The sequence below is a fragment of the Thalassophryne amazonica genome, chromosome 19, assembly GCF_902500255.1.
Source record: "Thalassophryne amazonica chromosome 19, fThaAma1.1, whole genome shotgun sequence".
NCBI classification, from domain to species: Eukaryota; Metazoa; Chordata; class Actinopteri; order Batrachoidiformes; family Batrachoididae; genus Thalassophryne; species Thalassophryne amazonica.
Genome location: NC_047121.1, coordinates 11,220,432 through 11,242,120, shown reverse-complemented (window position 1 = coordinate 11,242,120; position 21,689 = coordinate 11,220,432). Strand labels below are relative to the sequence as shown.

General features: G+C 45.6%; 1 protein-coding gene across 2 annotated transcripts in view; it reads left to right on the top strand.

The window, feature by feature from the left end:
* trappc12 (trafficking protein particle complex 12) overlaps window positions 1–21,689 on the top strand; it is a 105,169-nt gene that overhangs the window by 19,070 nt on the left and 64,410 nt on the right. For both annotated transcript variants that reach the window (XM_034159770.1, XM_034159771.1), the window contains exon 3: window positions 19,329–19,445. In XM_034159770.1, coding sequence (XP_034015661.1) covers window positions 19,329–19,445 — 117 coding nt within the window. The remainder of the gene's footprint in view (window positions 1–19,328; window positions 19,446–21,689) is intronic.

Below are 21,689 nucleotides of genomic sequence, written 5' to 3'. Positions count from 1 at the left end.
GAGTATATCGTCTAGGTATACGAAGACGAACCGGTGCAGGAAATCCCGCAAGACATCGTTAACCAACGCTTGGACAGTCGCTGGAGCGTTTGTGAGACCGAACGGCATGACCAGGTACTCAAAGTGACCTAAGGGGGTGTTAAATGCCGTCTTCCACTCGTCTCCCTTCCGGATCCGAACCAGGTGGTACGCATTTCTAAGGTCGAGCTTGGTGAAAATCTGGGCTCCATGCAGGGGTGTGAACACTGAATCCAACAGGGGCAACGGGTATCGGTTGCGAACCGTGATCTCGTTCAACCCCCTATAATCAATGCATGGACGAAGTCCGCCATCTTTTTTGCCCACAAAAAAGAAACCTGCGCCCATCGGGGAGGTGGAATTCCGGATCAACCCGGCAGCTAACGAGTCCCGGATGTAGGTCTCCATTGATTCGCGCTCAGGCCGTGAGAGGTTGTACAGCCTACTGGACGGGAACTCACTGCCCGGAACCAAATCAATGGCACAATCATACGGACGGTGGGGGGGAAGAGTGAGAGCCAGATCCTTGCTGAACACGTCGACAAGGTCGTGGTACTCCACCGGCACCGTCCCCAGATTGGGCGGGACTCTGACCTCCTCCTTAGCTCGGGAGCCGGGAGGAACCAAGGAACCTAGACACACCCGATGGCAGGTCTCGCTCCACTGAACCACTACCCCGGATGGCCAATCAATCCGGGGATTGTGCTTCAACATCCAGGGAAATCCTAAAACCACACGGGAGGTGGCCTGAGTCACAAAAAACTCGATCACCTCCCGGTGATTTCCTGACACCACCAGAGTTACAGGTGGTGTCTTATGCGTGATCGGAGGGAGTAGGGAGCCATCTAGTGCCCGAACCTGTACAGGCGAGGTAAGCACCACCAGAGGGAGCCCTATCTGCCTGGCCCATCTGCTGTCCAACAGATTCCCCTCAGAGCCCGTGTCCACCAGTGCTGGGGCCTTCAGGGTTGAGTCCTCATAAAGGATCGTGACTGGGAGTCGTGTGGCAATGTGGGTGTGTCCCACGTGAATGTCTCGGCCCACCCCTAGCCCAGTCTCTAGGGGCGGGGCGTTGGAGTTGAACCGCTCGGGGCAGTCCCTCATATGGTGCTCTATCGCACCACAAACAAAACAGGCTCTGTGGGCCCATCTCCTCTGTGCGTCTGGTGCCCTAAATGTTGCCCTACTCGTGTCCATAGCTTCGTCAGTAGGGGGAGCTGTGGCCCCACGGAGCGCAGGGGCCGTGGAGCATGGGGAAGGCGGAGCGCGGTCGGAACCGGAAGGGAGAGGGACGGCGCGTGCCCGGCCACGCCCTTCGTCTCGTTCCCGCCGACGTTCTTCTAACCGGTTGTCTAACCGTATGACGAGATCGATGAGCCCATCTAAATCCCGCGGTTCGTCCTTAGCCACCAGGTGTTCCTTAAGAACCAATGACAGTCCGTTTACAAAGGCGGCGCGGAGGGCAGCGCTATTCCAGCCGGACCTCACAGCCGCGATGCGGAAGTCGACTGCATAGGCAGCTGCGCTCCGACGCCCCTGTCTCATCGACAGTAGCACAGTTGAAGCGGTTTCTCCTCTATTGGGGTGATCGAACACGGTTCTGAACTCCCTCACAAACCCATCATATGTCTGAAGGAGCCGTGACTTTTGCTCCCAGAGCGCTGTAGCCCAAGCGCGTGCCTCGCTGCGAAGCAGGTTTATTACATAAGCTACCTTGCTAGCATCAGTCGCGTACATAACTGGACGCTGTGCGAAGACGAGCGAACACTGCATAAGGAAATTCCGCGCACGTCTCCACACAGCCTCCGTACGGCTCTGGGGGGCTTATGTATGCTTCCGGGGAAGGTGGGAGGGGTCGTTGAACGACCAGTGGAACGTCAATGTTACGCACAGGGTCTACGGGAGGGAGAGCCGCAGCGGCGCCCGGAGGGCGTGCTTCCACCTGCGCGGCGAGAGCCTCCACCCTGCGGTTCAGGAGGACATTCTGCTCGGTCATTAAATCTAACCGAGTCGTGAAAGCGGTGAGGATCCGCTGCAACTCACCGATTACCCCTCCTGCGGACGCCTGCGCGTCCTGTTCTTCCATTGGCCGTTCAACAGCCGGTTGACGCCCCTCGGGATCCATGACATTGGCCGAGATATCCTGTTGGGAAAGTGTAGGAACACGGACCCACAACAGGGGGCGCAAATGAACGGACAATGGAGAAAGTCAAATCACAAAGTTTTACTGTTGTGAACTCACACAACAAACACAACAGATTACAAATACAGCAGTAACCGAATTCCAAAGGTGTCGTGTGGGCAGGCTCGACGATAGGAGACATCTGTCCGAGTCGAACCGGAACCACCCGATTTCCTCTGCCACCGAACCCCGGGAATACTGGAGCCGCCAAGTCCCGAACCCCAGGTGGCCACTGCCTCCGCTCGTCGGATCCGGTACTGCTGGCAAGGAACAGAAACAGTCAGGTGTGGGTGCGGCTGCACCCAGCAACACACAGGGTGGAAACACCACCTCTACCTCTTCTCAAAAACAACACTGAAGGATTGGAAGGTGAGTACTTATCTAGTCACGTCCAACACTGTCTTCAGCTGACCTTAAGCACAAGCAAAAAGTGTTAACTCTTAGAATAGAGTAACTGGCTGAGTTCGTTACCTCCTTGGTAGAGCGATATCTCGGCAATGAGGTAGAGATGCCGTCCTGCTGATATACCTCCCTGTTGATGGATATCAGCTGTCTCGTCTCAGGTGATGGGTGACAGCTGTCACCCTGGCTGCTCCTGTGAGGCGGCAGCGCCCTCTGGTTCCTGGAGCCCGCACTCCAGACAGGGCGCCCTCTGGTGGTGGTGGGCCAGCAGTACCTCCTCTTCAGCGGCCCACACAACACATCTCTTTTGCAAGGGAGACCTGGGTATTTTCAGATGTTGTTTTCCAAAATCAGGATGCTTTATGTGGACAAGTTTTCATCAGACTGTGGTGATGAATCCGACTGAAATGAACAGGTAAGATTAAGACTTATTTACTCTGTGTGTGAATGGTTTCAATATTTGAAGCAGTCTGAACTACATGAGGACTGCAGCTTTCAGTTCTTCAGCCAATCAGTGGACAATTTTAATAGATGTATTTCGACTTCTGAGTAACTTACAAGTAATGTTTTTTAACAGTCGCACACTTACGTACAACTTATGTGGGACATAGAGGACATACGCTGAAAATGTTTTGCATGACCAAAATTTTTTGATGTACTTGCCGTATTACGACATATATCAGTGTGCTTTGCGCGCTCTTAATTTATAAAAAAAAAAAGTACCCACAACGTATTAGACATATGCCAAAAGGCTCAGCCGTTCATAAACATAGATGTGGCGAGGATCACCACTTTGTGAACAGCTGCATGAAAAAATAGTCCAACAGTTTAAGAACAATGTTTCTCAATGTTCAATTGCAAGGAATTTAGGGATTTCATCAGTCCATAATATATCAGAAGATTCAGAGAATCTGGAGAACCTACGTAAGTGGCAAGGCCGAAAACCAACATTGAATGCCCGTGACCTTCGATCCCTTAGGCAGTACTGCATTAAAAACTGACATCATTGTGTAACGGATCTTACTGCGCGGGCTCAGGAACACTTCAGAAAACCATTGTCAGTTAACAGTTTGTCGCTACAACTACAAGTAGGGCTGTCACGATTAGGAATTTCTGGAGACGATTAATTGTCAGACATATAATTGCGATTGACCAATATATTGTCTATTTTTTTCTTTTTTCCCCTTCTTTATATTCTACTATCATAGTATAATTACACAACTCTGGAAGAACATTTGGCTTTTGTGAGAGGAGAAACTGGGAATAGTGCAACATTTTTATTTTTATCTTCATTTTACATACAGTCCCAACTTTTTCTGATTTGTGGTTGTTTCTGTTGCATTTCTGAAATTGTTTCTCCTCATCAGTCACGTTTTGTGCTTAAACACTACATTAAGCTCAAGATTGAACAGCTGTTAAAGTTCAGAGTTCTCACCTGCTTTTTGTGATCTGTGCGTCTGAACATCACCACAGCTTCTCCACGTTCATTCATATATTCTCATTTTTAAATATGTTTTTAAAGATATTTGACCGTTTATTTCATCTCTTGATCTCATAAATTCAGTATACGACGCACACATGGTGTGAACAGGGCGGTAACGGCAGAATCACACCGGGAGAGAAAGATCAGAGAGAAGTAAAGGCAGCTCCACGGTTTGGTTTTTTGGTTCACTTGGGTTAAAATCCTCTTTGCTCCGTGCTCGCTGCGTGCACTGATGGTTCTCAGACTGTAACCTGTCATGCCTCCATTCAGGAATCTCCCTCTCCCACCCCTCCTTCGCAGTCTGCAGCCTGTTGACTCCGCGCGCACACACACACACCAACAGCTCCTTCGGTAAACTCCGCATTTTAAACGGCTTTGAAGAAGACGCCCACTGTTTTAATCAGCCGTCTTATCCAAAGGGCAGGATGAATCGCTCCTCACCCTCTATGTTATTGTCCTGTCTTAAGACGAGAGCGAAAGAGTGAGCGAGGCTGCAGCACAATGACGTCAGATTCTGAGTCGTTTTATGCTTTGTGGATAAAATAAATAATTCACGGTAATCGTGAATATGAATAATAATTGCGAATATGAAAAATAATTGCGATTGGCGAATATTGTAATAATTGTGACTGCCCTAACTACAAGTGCAAGTTAAAACTCTACCATGCAAAGTGAAAGCCATACATCAACAACATCCAGAAATGCCACCGCCTTCTCTGGGCCCGAGCTCTTTTGAAATGGACAGACGCAAAGTGGAAAAGTGTGCTGTGGTCTGATGAGTCCACATTTCAAATTGTTTTTGGAAATCATAGACATCGTGTCCTCTGGACAAAAGAGGAAAAAGACCATCCAGATTGTTAACAGTGCAAAGTTCAAAAGCCAGGATCTGTGATGGTCTGTTAGTGCCCGTGGAATGGGCACTAACAGACCTCATCACAGATGTGTAAAGCCGTGGTCACAACCCGCCGTACTTGCACGTGCGTGCAGTCTATTTGCAAAAACGTGGGCTAAATTTGGAGATCCGTATGTCGTAAGTACGAATTTAGGAGCACGCAGACACGCCGTAGAGGTTTTAGTGCATGCAGGACTTTCGCTGCGGTCAGGCTGCGGATTCACCAGCAGTACAGATGACGCACGTTGTGAGTACTGCCTCAGTACGGATTCAAAGCAGCACATTTTCATTCAATTACTATTGAATTAACCAAATCCGTATGGAGGCAGTAGGCTACTCACCACATACTATGGAATTAAATTGTAGGTATCAGATCTTGAAGACTGATACACACATATAAATTAGAATTAAGTTGAAATTTAAAAAGCTGGTAATCAAGTGTGTAGTGTATATATTCCTCTGTCAGTGTTTCACACCTTGTGTGACATTTCACTAACAGGCTGGACATGCTCATGCATCGCCGACGCCGAAAAACACCTGCCGCTCCGGTCCCACCCATAACACACACATCAAAAGAAAAGCCGACCCCACACACACAATGCTTTATTGTCAACTCTCTTTATCGTTACACTCCTAGAGACGTGCGTTGAACGTACTCCCTCCCTCCTCTTGCTACTGCCTCCGTACGTTTTCACAAAAACGTAGTGGCCGTGGCATCCCCGGAAAACGTACGGCGAAAAAAAAAACGCACGGTGGGTTGTGACCGGCACTTAAGTTGCCCATGCCATGGGCAACTTACACATCTGTGATGGCACCATCAATGCTAAAATGTACATCCAGGTTTTGGAGCAACACATGCTGCCATGCAAGCAACGTCTTTTTCAGGGACGTCCCTGATTATATCAGCAAGATAATGCCAAGCCACATTCTGCACGTGTTACAACAGCGTGGCTTTGTAGTAAAAGAGTGCAGGTACTAGACTGGCCTGCCTGCAGTCCAGACCCATTGAAAATGTGTGGCGCATTATGAAGCGCAAAGTACGACAACGGAGACCCTGGACTGTTGAACAACTGAAGTCGTACATCAAGCAAGAATGGGAAAGAATTCCACCTACAAAGCTTCAACAATTAGTGTCCTCAGTTCCCAAATGCTTATTGAGTGTTGTTAGAAGGAAAGATGATGTAACACAGTGGTAAACATACCACTGTCCCAGCTTTTTTGAAACGTGTTGCAGGCATCCATTTCAAAATGAGCAAATATTTGCAAAAAACAATAAAGTTTATCAGTTTGAGCATTAAATTTCTTGTCTTTGTGGTGTATTCAATTGAATATAGGTTGAAGAAGATTTGCAAATCGTATTTTGTTTTTATTTACATTTGACACAACGTCCCAACTTCTTTGGAATTGGGGTTGTTGTATCTGGTGTCATGGCAAACATAATGTGTTTGACAAACTGATGGTTTTATTTTCTATCTTGCTTCCCAACATCTGGACTGGGACTAACAAATTCATTCAAGTCTCTTATATAAATAGTCTGATCTTCTGTATTTATTTTGACAAATAGTGGCTGTACAAATGTGTGACTGAGTTTGAATCAATGTAACAGCACAGTAATAGCACAGAAAACACAGATTTATGGTGAAACTACATTGAAAACATTGATCATGCCCACATTGATTTCTATTTATTCCTGGTTGTCAGATGCTAACCAAGATGGTGGCAACAGCCAGCGAATGAGCAGATCGCCCCAGTCCTCCATCTAATGATTCGATAGATATCTATGATCCTGACTCCCTTTAGCACAATTTATTTGGTTTTGAACTTCTGGGTCAAGGTCAAACATGCGAATGGGTAAAAAAATAGAACTTTTTGTTGTGAAAGTGTAGGAACACGGACCCACAACAGGGGGCGCAATGAACGGACAATGGAGGAAGGTGAATAAAAAGGTTTACTATTGTGAAACGAGCACAATGAATACAACAATCACAATTTGGGGTCGAATCCGCTGGTGTCGTGTGGGCAGGCTCGAAGGTAGGAGACGTCCGTCTCAGTCGAACCGAAACCACCCAGATCTCCATTGCCACCGAACCCTGGAAATACTGGAACCGCCAAGTCCCGAATTCCCAGGTGGCCACTGCCTCCGCTCGTCGGATCCGGTACTGCTGGCGGGAGAGAGCAACAACACAGGCGTGGATGCGACAGCACCCAGCAACGGAGAGGGGAGAAGCCACCTCCAGTTACAGTATGACAGGCAGGTGAGTACTTATCTAAGCAATTCAGCTGTCCTGAAAAGGTTTAACAAATCTGTTAGCTATTTAGTCAGAATATAAATGCAGAGAACGTTACCTTCGTCTAAAGGCGATATCTCGGCACTGAGGTGGAGACGCCGTCCTCCTGATATACCTCTGTGCTGAGTGGAACAGCTGTGTCCGGTGATGGGTGACAGCTGTCACCCAGGCTGCTCCCATAAGGCGGCAGCGCCCTCTGGTGCCTGGAGCCCGCACTCCAGGCAGGGCGCCCTCTGATGGTGGTGGGCCAGCAGTACCTCCTCTTCAGCGGCCCACACAACACTTTTTGGGTATATTTTGCCTTCTCAGCACCAAATTGAACACCGATATTAAATCATTAATCCCAGCACCCTTGCACCAACTTCATTTGACCTTGGGCATTAGGGTCAAGGTTGTGCAAGAGATTAATTAACGTGAAAGCTACTCTTTCTTGTATTATTTGGCCTTTTTCCACTCATTTTTACTGTCTCCCACCATGAAATAGGGGTAGCATTGAAATGGGCTCCATGTGTTCGTCTGTGGATATTTAATTTGTCACCATGCCATATCATCAGCGTAATAGGTGGGACACCTTAGCTGAGTATTGATTGTTTGATTATATGAACATCATCATCTTATGAAGCTGGATCAACTTCGAGCAATTAGTCTGACCATTATGTCATTATGCAAAATATGTCAAATATGTATAGCAATTGCTGAGTTGGTACGTTTTAGGGGTGCAGCTATTGATTATTTTAGTAATCAAGTATTCTATCAATTATTCTGGCAATCGAGTAATTGGATAAAAAATTACTTTTGCGTTTTTAAACACATCAATAGTCCAGGGCTCTCCCTAAGCAATGGCACAATGTTGCTGCGCCATTGTTGACATTTTGCTGAAATGACGATGGGATGTGGTTTCTGTTTTGTTCTGTTTTTTCCCCAACTTGTAAAATTTTACTTTTTTTTTTTTTTTTTTGGTGTACTGGATCCCTGCATTAATTTTTTTTAATCTCTCTTTCTCTGCAATTCAGCAGATGCATTTCAGCTGGAGGTTGAACAGGCAAGCTTCACAGTCAGTTTTTTTTTATTATCATCATCATTATTTAAGTTACAGTGTTAGTGAAGCATTGTGTGTTGCTTAAAAAAGCAAAAATTAAAAAGCGAATCACTGAGTGCATGTCTGAACAAAACACAAGAAAGAGTGAACTTCTTCCAGAAACTGTTTGTCATTGTGGCTGGGGACGGAGCTGTGAATCGCCCAGTCTCAGGGGATTGCTGAGAGCCCCTCACACCGGGCAGAGATAGACAGCAGCCGGCCGCCGGCTGAGTCACTCCCCACGTAGAGGGGACAAACACACTGATTTGCTTTAAATGCGCAGTCAGTTTATTTCAGATGATCAGCGTGGACCCTCTTTCTCTTAAAAGGCTTTATTTTACTTTGTGTGTCGTGTTGGAAATCGGTAGCTTTTGGATTATCCTTTACACTGTTTATGGGCATGCTCTAGTCTTCTTCTGTTTTTTCTGGGGACCTTACAGCGCCACACACATGCCTGGCATATGTACTACAACGTTAAACGAAGCTTCGAGGCACAGAATTTGCCTCGAACATTTTTTGTATTCAAATTATTTGAGTTACTCGACTAATCGTTTCAGCCCTAGTACGTTTCCAGACAGGTTGTGTATGACATCTTGTTGCTGTGATAACTCAGCTATGTTTGAAGGTAAAATTTCTTATCTATTACACATGCTCTCTGGACTCAATGTTGGACGAACTTGCATGTGAACATTCTTTGACCCTTGTGACCTACATAAAAGCACGTTATGTTGAAATCATTGTGATGGTGGCCAAGTGGTTAATGCGCTTGGTTTCAGTTCGGAAGGTTCTGGGTTCAAATCCCACCCCTGCCACATTTCTCCATGTAATGTGGAGTTGCGTCAGGAAGGGCATCCGGCGTAAAACCTGTGCCAAATCAACATGCAGATCCACCTTGGATTTGCTGTGGCGACCCCGAGTGCAAACAAGGGAGCAGCCGAAGGGACTTACTATTGAAATCATTGTGTCTGTGATAACTCATCAACTGTTCTATGTTGCTTTTATTTTGGATATACATGCTCTCAGAACCAAAATCTTGGACAAGGTTGCATGTGGATGCTCTTTGAACCTTGTGACTTCATTAAAACTAAGTCATGGTCAAAACATTGTTGTCAAGTTAGCCTGTCAATGCTTCAAGCTATTGCTTCCATATCTTATACACATGCTTTCTGGACTAAAACCTTGGAGGTACGTTTGCAACTGTCTATGTAAAAAAAAAAAAAAAAAAAAAAACCCTGGCTGAGAAAGGTTACCGTTTTGAGGGTATGAATACTGAATTACATCATTAGATATATAGCTGTGGGCTCTGCTATATTATAACCCAATCCAGTGTATAAAGATAAATGGACTGCATTTATATAGCGCTTTTCCATCTGCATCAGATGCTCAAAGCGCTTTACAATTATGCCTCACATTCACCCCGATGTCAGGGTGCTGCCATACAAGGCGCTCACTACACACCGGGAGCAATAGGGGATTAAAGGCCTTGCCCAAGGGCCCTTAGTGATTTTCCAGTCAGGCGGGGATTTGAACCCATGATCTTCTGGACTCAAGCCCAACACCTTACCCACTAGACCATCAACTCCCCTGATTAGTGGTAAATAATAAATAAATTATATATATATATATATATATATATATATATATATATATATATATATATATATATATATATATATATATATAAATAAATTGTGCCTTGTAAATATTAAAAAATAATAATAAAGATTAGTGGTTATTGCAGTCACGCGACTTCAAACTTATGGAGGCCCAGCTTTTTATAATCATAGAGATTCTGACGGTGTTGAGAGCACACCAGCTGCTAATAACCAATTATTAATGAGGATCTCCGGCATTGTCATTCACAGTCCCTTTGCACATAGTGGTGCCAGTAACCTTAATGTTCTGTCCCATAATTGTAAAAGTAAAGTAAGTCGTTTATAGGGCCAAAGGCCCATCAGTGTTTATCTCCGGTATCCGTGGAGTGGACAATAGTCCATGACTCCTCTTGCACATGAATCCAGTTTTTGTATAACGAATTTTCACTCACATCAGATAAAATGTCCTGTCCGATTGCAATGCATTTCCATTAAAAAAAACCCAAGCAGTCTGGACATGCACAGTAAGAGGTACAAAGTTAAAGTTCAGCGCTGACACTGGCCCATTTGAGGAAAGTGGGACCGGAGTCCTTTCCGTGATTAAAAAATAACGTTTTTTTCACACCATGTTCAGACTTGGACCTGCAGCCTGATGTGCACCTGTTAAATCAGCGCTGTGTTCACGGTCTTGTGTGGATTTTGAAGGTGAATAAAAGACATGAAACCAAAGAGCAAAATAAAAACAGGATACAATGACATACGTGAGAAAAATATACAAAAGCTTTCAATAAAGCATGGCAATAGGTTAAAAACACATCTATATACATAAAGGGCTAATTCTGTCTGTCTGTCCGGGATAAACTCCCAAACTATAATATGTAGCCCTAAAAACTATATACCGTATTTTCTGCACCACAAGGCGCACGGGATTATAAGGCGCGGCCTCAATTAGCGGGTACTTAACCCTTACAAAAGGCGCACGCTAAAACATATAGTCTACAAAAGAAAAAAAAAGGTCACGGAAGCAAAACAGTGAGTTTATTTGAACTTTTTAACAACTTTGAACTACCGGTATTTAACAATATGGTACTCACATTGTTTTTTATTATGGTTCTGTCACAAATCCATCGAAGTCCTCATCTTCTGTGTCTGAATTGAACAGCTGGGCAATTTCGCCATCAAACACGCCAGGTTCCCGCTAATCATCGCTATCATTTTTGCCTTCAGCTGAATGGTGACTGTAGAGACGCTTCTCCCGGCTGTTCTTTGTTCAATGACCCATTGCTCGAGTTGGTCTTCTAGCTGTGGCCACCTCGCTTTGTTTCCGCGGAAACTCCTTTTGGTCTTTTTAACTTGGAGCAGTTCATTTTCTTGTTTCCTCTTGCAGCTGCTCTATTCCCATGAACAGCCGCGTAACTGATAGCCTGCAGTTTGAATTGTGCCTCGTAAGCATGTCTCTTCGCTGGCGCCATTTTCCGGGGTCCTTAGACAAACAAATGTTGTTTTGCAGGATACCTGTAGTATACGGTAACTACCAGAGGAGTGGCGGAGGTAAGTGTACGTACCACGGACTCACGGACTCTTCTCTGATTGGTTTATCGCTGGCAGCGTACGTATTGTACGCTACCAGCGTACGTACTTTACGTATTACGTAATGTTCTCCGATTGGTTTATTGCTGCCAGGGTACGTACTCTACGCTGCCAGCGTGCGTACTTTACGTATTACGTCCCAGTGGGAAATGGTCCGATATTCTGACAGGCAAAGACAACGTCGGTCGTTGTTACAGATTTTGGAATTTAGTGCGCACATAAGGCGCACCGGATTATAGGGCGCACAGCTGATTTTTGTGAAAATTTAAGGCTTTTCGGTGCGCCTTATGGTGCGGAAAATACAGTATATTCTGAATCCTCATGACATGCGGAACAAACTGGTACCGTTTTTTTAAACTGGGCAACAGTAATAATATTTTATGGTTACTTGATGTCATCAAGAAAGGCTGAGTACAAAAAGTATAAATTGGTCAGAATTCTAATTCCACTTACCCCCCCCCCCCCTCCCCCAATCCTGTTGTCATCAAGAAAGCTTGAGTACAAAAAGTATAAAGTGGTCAATTCTAATTCCACCCCACCCAAACTATAATATGTAGCCCTAAAAACTATATATATTCTGAATCATCATGACATGCGGAACAAACTGGTACCATTTTTTTTTAAAGTTGAACTGAAAATTACCTCCAAAATAGCCTTTTATGTAAGACCATACAGTGTTGTACCATGTGGTTTATCAACTGTTCTCAACTGTTAAGCACCTGACTGTCCTGTACAACCCAGTTTGCCTTCCTGTCTGAATACATTCAACCAAAGAAATTATTTGATTCAGCATAACATTATATTTAATGTTTTGTGTATATTTTTATCTGTAAAATATAATTACCTTTGGTGTACAACCCAGTACAGTTTGAAGATTTGCTGTCTGAAAACTTTGTATTTTACCATTTATGACAAGACAGAAAAGATAGATTCTATTACAGAATTCAGCTTTAATCATTATTGCTTGAAATCTTAGACAAAAAGAACTTTCACTTTAATTCTTTATGGTTACTGGACTAATGCTTTAATCTATTCTCTTTATCTGTTTATCTGTTACAGAATTCTGCTTTAATCATTATTGCTAGAAATCTTAGACGAAAAGAATTCTTCCATCCATCCATTTTCTTCTGCTTTATCTGGAGTCGGGTCGCGGGGGCAGCAGCTCAAGCAAAGTCACCCAGACATCCGGATCCACACACACTTCCTCCAGCTCCTCCGGGGGAACCCCGAGGCGTTCCCAAGCCAGCCGAGAGACATAGTCCCTTCAGCATGTCTTGGGTCTTCCCCAGGGCCTCCTCTCGATGGGGCGTGCCTGGAACACCTCTCCAGGGAGGCGTCCAGGGGACATCCGGAAAAGATGTCCGAGCCACCACAGGTGGCTCCTTTTGACATGGAGGAGCAGCGGCTCGAATCCGAGCTCCTCCCAAGTGACCGAGCTCCTCACCCTATCTCTAAGGGAGCGCGCAGCCACCCTGCGGAGGAAACTCATCTCGGCCGCTTGTACTCACAATCTCGTTCTTTCAGTCATGGGCCAAATCTCATGACCATAGGTGAGGGTCGGAATGTAGATCGATGGGTAAATCGAGAGCTTTTCCCCCCTACTCAGCTCTCTCTTCACCACGACGGTCTGATATAGCGACCACATCACTGCAGATGCTGTACCGATCTGTCTGTCGATCTCATGCTCCATCCGTCCCTCGCTCGTGAACAAGACCCCGAGATACTTAAACTCCTCCACTTGAGGCAAGGACACTCCACCGACCTGAAGAGGGCAAGGCACCTTTTTCTGTTTGAGAACCATGGCCTTGGATTTGGAGGTGCTGATTTTCATCCTGAATGCTTCACACTCGGCTGCAAACTGCCCCAGTGCACGCTGAATTTCCTGATTTGATGAAGCCAACAGAACCACATCGTCCACAAACAGCAGAGATGAGATTCTATGGTTCCCAAACCAGACCCCCTCTACACCCTGGCTGCACCTAGAAATTCTGTCCATAAAGATAATGAACAGAACCGGTGACAAAGGGCAGCTCTGACGGAGGCCAATGTGCACTGGAAACAGGTTTGACTTACAATGCGACCAAGCTCCTGCTGCGGTCATACAGGGAAAGCCCTTAGCAAAGGACCCCGGACCCCGTACTCCTGGATCACCCCCCACAGGGTTCCCCAAGGGACACGGTCAAATGCCTTCTCCAGATCCACAAAACACATGTGGACTGGTTGGGCAAACTCCCATGAACCCTCGAGCACCCAATGGAGTGTGTAGAGCTGGTCCAGTGTGCCGCGACCAGGATGAAACCACACTGCTCCTCCTGAATCCGAGGTTCGACTATCGGTCAAATTCTCCTCTCTAGTACTCTGGAGTATACCTTCTCGGGGAAGCTGAGGAGTGTGATCCCCCTGTAGTTGGAACACACCCTCTGGTCCCCCTACTTAAACAGAGGGATCACCACCCTGGTCTGCCAATCCAGAGGCACTGTCCCCGACCGCCACGCGATGTTGCAGAGGCGTTTCAACAAAGACAGTCCCACAACATCCAGAGACTTAAGGTACTCAGGACAGATTTCATCCACCCCAGGAGCCTTGCCACCGAGGAGTTTTTTAACTAGTTTTTTTTAACTACCTCGGTGACTTCGGCCTGGGTGATGGATGAGTCCACCTCTGAGTCCCCAGTCTCTGCTTCCTCTTCGGAAGATGTGACGATGGGATTGAGGAGATCCTCGAAGTATTCCTTCCACTGCCCGACAACATCCCCAGTCAGGGTGAACAGCTCCCCACCCGCACCGTAGATAGTGCCGGTGGAGGGCTGCTTCCTCCTCCTGAGGCGTCAGACCGTTTGCCAGAATTTCTTCGAGGCCAACCGATAGCCCTCCTCCATGGCCTCCCCGAACTCCTCTCAAACCCGAGTTTTTGCCTCTGCAACCGCACAGGCTGCAGCACACTTGGCCTTGTACCTGTCAGCTGTCTCCGGGGTCCCACTTACCAACAAAGACAAGTAGGACTCAGCTTGACGGCATCCCTTATTTCCGGCATCCACCACCGGGTTCGGGGATTGCCGCCGCGACAGGCATCAGAGACCTTGTCACCACAGATACGAGCGGCCGCATCGGCAGTGGAGGTGGAGAACATGGTCCACTCGGACTCCATGTCTCCAACCTCCCCCGGGATCCGGGAGAGCTCTCCCGGAGGTGGGAGTTGAAGAACCTCGGTGACACAGGGTTCCTCCAGTTGTTCCCAGCAGACCCTCACGATACGTTTGGGCCTGCCACATCTGACCGGCTTACTCCCCTCCCAGCAGATCCAACTCACCACTAGGTGGTGATCGGTCGACAACTCAGCCCCTCTCTTCACCCGAGTGGCTGAGACACATGGCCAAAGGTCACATGATGTGACTACAAAGTCGGTCATCGACCTCCGGCTCAGGGTGTCCTGGTGCCACATGCACCTATGGACACTCTTGTGCTTGAACATGGTGTTCGTGATGGGCAAACTGTGACTAGCACAGAAGTCCAACAACTGAAAACCACACAGGTTCAGATCGGGGAGGCCGTGCTTCCCAGTCACCCCCCTCCAGGTCTCACTGTCACTGCCCACGTGGCGTTGAAATCACCCAGGAGAACAATGGAGTCCCTAGTTGGAACACTATCTAGTACCGCTCCCAGGGACTCCAAGAAGGTCGGGTACTCTGCACTGCCGCTTTGGCCCGTAGGCCGAGTCAGCAGTGAGAGACCTGTCCCTGACCCAAAGGCATAGGGACGTGACCCTCTTGTTCACCGGAGTGAACTCCAACACATGGCGACTGAGCTAGGGAGCAATAAGCAATGCTACCTCAGCTCTCCGCCTCTCCCCGTGCGCAACGCCAGAAAAGTGGAGCGTCCAGCCCCTCTCCAGGAGTTGGGTACCAGAGCCCAAACTGTGCGTGGAGGCAAGCATGACTATCTCTAGTCGGTATCTCCCAACCTCCCGCACAAGCTCAGGCTCCTACCCCCCCAGCGAGGTGACATTCCACGTCCCAACAGCCAGGGGCTGTGAGCGCGGACCGGGTTGCCAGGCCACCTGCCCTCGACTGCCACCCAATCCTCTCTGCACCCAACCCCCATGGCCCCCTCCACAGGTTGTGAACCCACAGGAGGACAAAAAGAACTTTCACTTTAATTAATTCTGCTTAGTCATTATTGCTAGAAATCTTAGACAAAAAGAATTTTCACTTTAATTCTTTATGGTTACTGGGCAACCAATAATTTAATGCTTTAATCTATTCTCTTTATCTATTTATCTTTTATGGTTACTGGGCAACCTGACACTCTTGATGACCAGGTCAAGCTGCCCTTTGGTCACACTGTTCATGGCATATGTGAGTTGGTGGCCAAAGTCGTTCCAAACCTGTGAGCGTGCTATCCTTGCTCCAAAGAACTTGGCAGTGGATGACATCAGTGCTAAGCTTCTGGCCCAGCTTCCAGGATAGGCCTCCAGCTACATGTCAATTGACACAGTGCCTGATCCAGATGAGGTGATTAACTACCCAGTTGAATTCCTTAACAGCCTGGCACCAGCAGGCCTTCCACCACACAGCTTGGTGCTCAAAGTTGGTGCCCCAGTCATGCTCCTGTGGAATCTTGACCCACCCAAGCTCTGCAATGGAACGCAACTCACAATTAAGAAGTTGATGCCAAGACTCCTGGAGGCCGCAGTAATGACAGGCAAGGCCAAGGGAGAAGATGTCTTTATACCAAGGATTCCACTTATCCCATCAGACATGCCATTTGAGTTCAGGTGTCTGCAGTTCCCAGTCAAACCCAGCTTTGCAATGTCCATCAACAAGGCTCAGGGACAGTACCTTAAGGTGGTTGGACTGAATCTGGCAGAGCCTGTGTTCTCCCACGGCCAGTTGTATGTCGGCTACTCCAGGGTTGGTATCCCAGAACAGCTGTACATCCACTCACCAGGTGGCATGACAAGGAACATTGTCTATGAAGAGGCTCTTCAAAACTAATGGTCAGAAAACACTAAGTGAATTTCATGAAGAAATATTTCTCCATTCTAATATTTACATTTGCTGTTTAAAGCCATTTTATGTTTGTAAAATTGCAATGTAAAAACAGTGAAATACACCACTACCTCAATTTTGATTCATATACATGTACATTTACTGTTACCTATCCTTTGTATGTAATTTTGTTATAAATTTGATTGCAAAACAAAGTCTGCATGAAGGACTTCAACTATGTTTGTCTTTTAACCAAGTATTTCCACTTAGTTTGGGGAGTCCACCTCTTACAGTTCTGCTGGACAAACTTTAGCCCATTAAATATTACATTTGTAAGACATCAGCATTACAAACACAAATGTTGGGCAATTGTTTTGATTAAAATGATTGGCATTTGGCCTATGTCTAAAACAGGTTAACCCAACCCAAGCCGAGTACCCCAGCTAGTAGTCCTATACATTGCGGCCATATTGACCTGTCTCAGGGCACAACAAAAATATTTTGATTAAAATATGAAGTACATGCTATGTATCGTGACACTGGTGATGCCAGTGACACCAGTACCCCACCCAACCTGACATTAAAGTAATTCCAGACAATTGTACTACATTATTTACACTTGTTGAAGTTGATCTTAAGTTGCTTGTTTTTCTGGACCATACTCTATTGTCACCCAATGATCATTAAGTGATCACTGGGTGACAATAGAGTGAAACTTTGTGACAATTATGTGAAACTGATCAAGTGAAAAAAATTGTCTACTGATAGGAAAGTCAGCATTGTAGTAAATGCAAAATGCAGTGCATACATGATGATGATGATGATGATGATGATGCACTTTGACCTAACCCAGTACTCATGTGCAGTTAAAATTGTAAACTTGCTCATTCTGTAATGTCTTTCTGTGAATGTGCAATGACTTTCTGTGAATTCAGAAAGTCAGTGGCCCAATTTGGCCAATGTGGAATTGCATCTGGTAGTTCATAAAATCGGCGTGGTGCTCATCTTTCCTCATGATAGAAATGGCCATGAATCGTCTTTGTGCTTTTGTTCTACGTGTTGTATTTTCCGACATCATTTGGTGAAGACAGAATTGATTACAGCGTAGCTCACCATTCCTACAGAAGAGAGGCTGTGATAGAGCAGCTTGCGTTGTAAAGTGCCACACTTTTGGCTGTCTGGATGGGCGGTTCTGCCAGTCATCAAATCACAATAAATGTGGCATTTAACTGGCTGCATTTAACTCTCGCAAAGGTCCTAACACATAAATGAAACACTGTAGTTGTTGGGCTTTTTTCATCTTCTTCTTCTTCCTTGAAGTTACAATGGCTACACTTCAGAGGAATCCAGCTGGTTGTTAGCCCCACTGTCTGTGGATCTCCTCTATCAGTCACCAACATTCCCCCTGGGAATTCTGGTGTTTCAAGATGTGCACTGCTTCCAATTGTTATGAAACAAATGGTCAGAGAGTCAGAATCAGAACATATGAATTAATGGAGGGGGTGTTGCTGAACAATAATTCACAATGATTTACAAGGATCACCGATATTCACAAAAATGCTATTTTTTTGTCCCTTTCTCTACTGGTTATTGAGATGCAGGCAGTTAAATAATATTTTGCAAATTTATTGAAAATTTGCATGTTTATAATTTTTAAACCCCTGTTTCTCAGTGAATGGAAACTTCAGAACATTTCTTCTTGCAGGAATGCTTCATAATATTACTAAGATGATAATTTGCGAGAAAACGTTATCTCAAACTCTTTACAGTGAAATAGGCACGTCGTAAAAGAAAAGAAAAAGTTGTCGGGGTGGGGGGCTCAATTTCACCTCTAACCTGAATCCTTGCCTGTGATTTTAGTGTTTTTAATATACGTATTCTCATCTATCAATGAAATCTTTGGAAGAACTGTTGCTCTTGAGATTTCATATTTGTGAGGATTAATAACAGAAAATTGATGTCAGAGTTCCAGTTTTCAGTGGTTGTTTGAGTAGTTGTTTTGTTTTGTACGTGTTGCTCAGAGGTTGCACTCACATGGTTTCCCCTCAAAAAGTTTGTCATTTTGCCATGTGATGTCATGTGTGAGGACTCCAAACTTTCACCATGTCTACCTTGCAAAAACCAACGTTTTCTCTTGTTTTCTTCTTTTTTGTTGAGGGACCACCTTAAAAAACAAAAAAACAGAACAAAATACTATTCCACCTACCAAAGAGAATGTGAGATGTGTCATACCATTGTGAGTGTTGGTTCAGGGTGCCAAAGTAGGAGGGCAAGAAATCCAATACTGTGCGGTAGAACTGCAACTGAGACGGTCTGCACTGCACTGGAGCAGAAAACAGTAAGTAGATTGGGCAGGCACTTAAACATATTCATTGTTCACAGTCTCATATTGTCATGTCACACACACGTAATTTGTATATGACAGCAGTGATGCTGCAAGCATTGAACAATGCTGCATCATATTCAGAGGGTACTGGTTTCAAAATGCACAGGGAACCTTTCTCTGTCTGGACTTTGCATCTTCTCCCAGCGTCTTCACAAATGTTCTGTGTTGCAGATTCCTTTCACTGTCTGAAGATGTTTAGATTTGCATTAGGGCTGTGATGGGCTGGTGTCCTGTACATGGTAAATTCTGTCTCTTCTCTAATGTGTGCTGGGAAAGGTTCAAGTTCACCAATGACTTTCAGATGAGCTGGAGGGAAAGCGTGGGAAATGACAATATATTGTAAATTCCAACACAAATCCTCTCTCTTGCTGTAGAAATATGCAGTCTGTGCTTTGACCGTGTACTGAATTTATGTTTTTTGCTGCAGGGTGATGCTGTGAAAGACTTAATGCTTCGTTTCTTGGGAGAGCAGGCAGCCATGAAGCGTCAGGTCCTTACTGCCAACTCTGTAGAGCAGTCCTTCCCAGGACTCAAACAGCTCATCGTAAGTCTGACGCTGCATTTTTGGTGTATGTCTGTTTAGTAAGTGATGAATACTTCACTCCTGATGTTTAGAGCTTCACTGACCGGACTGTGATGAAAAAGTCATAATGTGAGTATTGTGGGAAATATTGTGATATGATAAATATTTAGTTGTAAACCCAAAGAGTAAAAAAAGCATTTTGAATTGTCAGGTTACGTCTGGGAGCATGCACTGGTACCACACTACATAACCCTCGTGGATCCTCGATGGCATCTACTCACCAGGCCTCCAGGCTAGCTTTTCCACACAGGTGTTGCCAGCATACCGTAATTTTCGGACTACGAGGTTTATTAGAAAACTAACCGGCAGTTTTATAAAAAAAAAAAAACTATATGGATTTGAATCACGTGCGATTACACCAGATATGCTTGAACCCTTGTGCGCATGCGAGAGTTTTTTCACGCGTGTCGGTGACGTCATCCGCCTGTGGGCAGGCTTTGAGTGAGCACTGGTCCAGCCCTCTTGGCTGAAATCCTTTGTCTGAGATGCTGCTGGAGACAGCGCGCGTTGCTTTATCAAAATTTTTTCAGGGCCTGTGAGGGATATCCGAGTGGACACTATTCGAGAAATTCTGCTGGTTTTCGGTGAAAAGTTTAACGGCTGATGAGAGGTTGTGGAGTTTCTTTCGCTTTAAGGACAGCTCACAAAGCGGATCGTCGCGGCGCGGTAGGAGGTGGCGTCCATCTGCCTGTTTCGAGCTGAAAATGTCCTAATTTAAGGCTCTGTTCACCCAGGACGTCGTCAGAGAACAGAGAAGTTTCAGAAGAAGTTGGCATGAGGAGTTTATGCGGACATTCCACTGTTAAAGGGGATTTTGTAATGAAAGAACGTGCGGGCAAATTCGCCGAGTCGGTTCCGTGACGACGCCGCAAATCTGTCTGCGCCGCGACAGGAAAAACACCTCCGTGTTGAAAATCATTTGTAAAATTCAGGCGGCTTTTGATGGCTTTCAACAAGTGAGTATCTGAGAAATTGTTTAACAGCTGGGCATGTTCCAACTTGTCCGTTAAGGTTTCCAACGGAGGTGTTTTTCCTGTCGCGACCCCCCGCGGTCGGGTCCGGCCCGACATGCGAATCTGCCCGCACGTTCTTTCATTACAAAATCTCCTTTAACAGTGGAATGTCCGCATAAACTCCTCATGCCGACTTCTGAAACTTCTCTGTTCTCTGACGACGACCTGGGTCAACAGAGCCTGAAATGTGGAAGTTTTCAGCTTGAAACAGCGAGACGACGCCACCTCGGAGCGCAGATCGCCGTCAGGCACCGTGGGCCGTCCTTAAAGCGACACTTACACACCAAAATCTCTCATCAGCCGTTAAAATTTTTACCGAAAACCAGCTGAATTTATCAAATGGTGTCCACTCAGTTGTGCCTTACAGTTTTGAAAAAATTTTGATCAGACAAAGCAGCAGTCTCTGAGCCATTCCTAAACAATGAAAAAATCGACGAGAGGGTGGGCCACTCCTCACTCAAAGACTGCCCACAGACGAATGACGTAACCGACAGGAGTGAAAAAACTCTCGCATGCCCACGAGGGTTCAAGCATGTCTGATGTAATCACACGTGATTCAAATCCATATGGTTTTTGAAAAAAATAATAAGGTCGGATACTTTTCTAATAGACCTCGTATAAGCTGCTACTTTTTTGACACGCTTTGAACACTGCAGCTTAAACAATGATGCAGCTAATTTATGGATTTTTACAGGTTTTCTCATAAGTCGAAATACGTCAATTGATGCTGTCCATTAATTGGGTGAAAGCTGTGGTCTTCATGCGCATGAATTCACACACACACATACATACACACACAATATATATAAAGTCTAACCTGTTAGTTTTAGTGAATTCATCAACACGTCCTGAAAAAAAAACGATGTCTGAAAACAATTAAATCCTTGTCATAGATGAAGAAAAGTCCCTCTGGCACTTTGCGCTACAGTTGCGTATCTGTCAGATCAATCATTGGAGGCTTTTCTCTCCCTCCGATATTTTCCCGTATCCAATCAGTTGCCATGACAATCAGTCCGAAATGTGTATCCCTTTCGTTACAAACCAGAAAGCTAAAAACACGATTAGAAAAACCAAGTTGGACATGAACATACTCCATAAATATCTAAATGGCATCGGAAAAAACCCACGGATTGAAAGCTACCAGCTAACAACCGGACCATCTGTTAGCAAGTTCTTCACAGAGGTGAAGCGT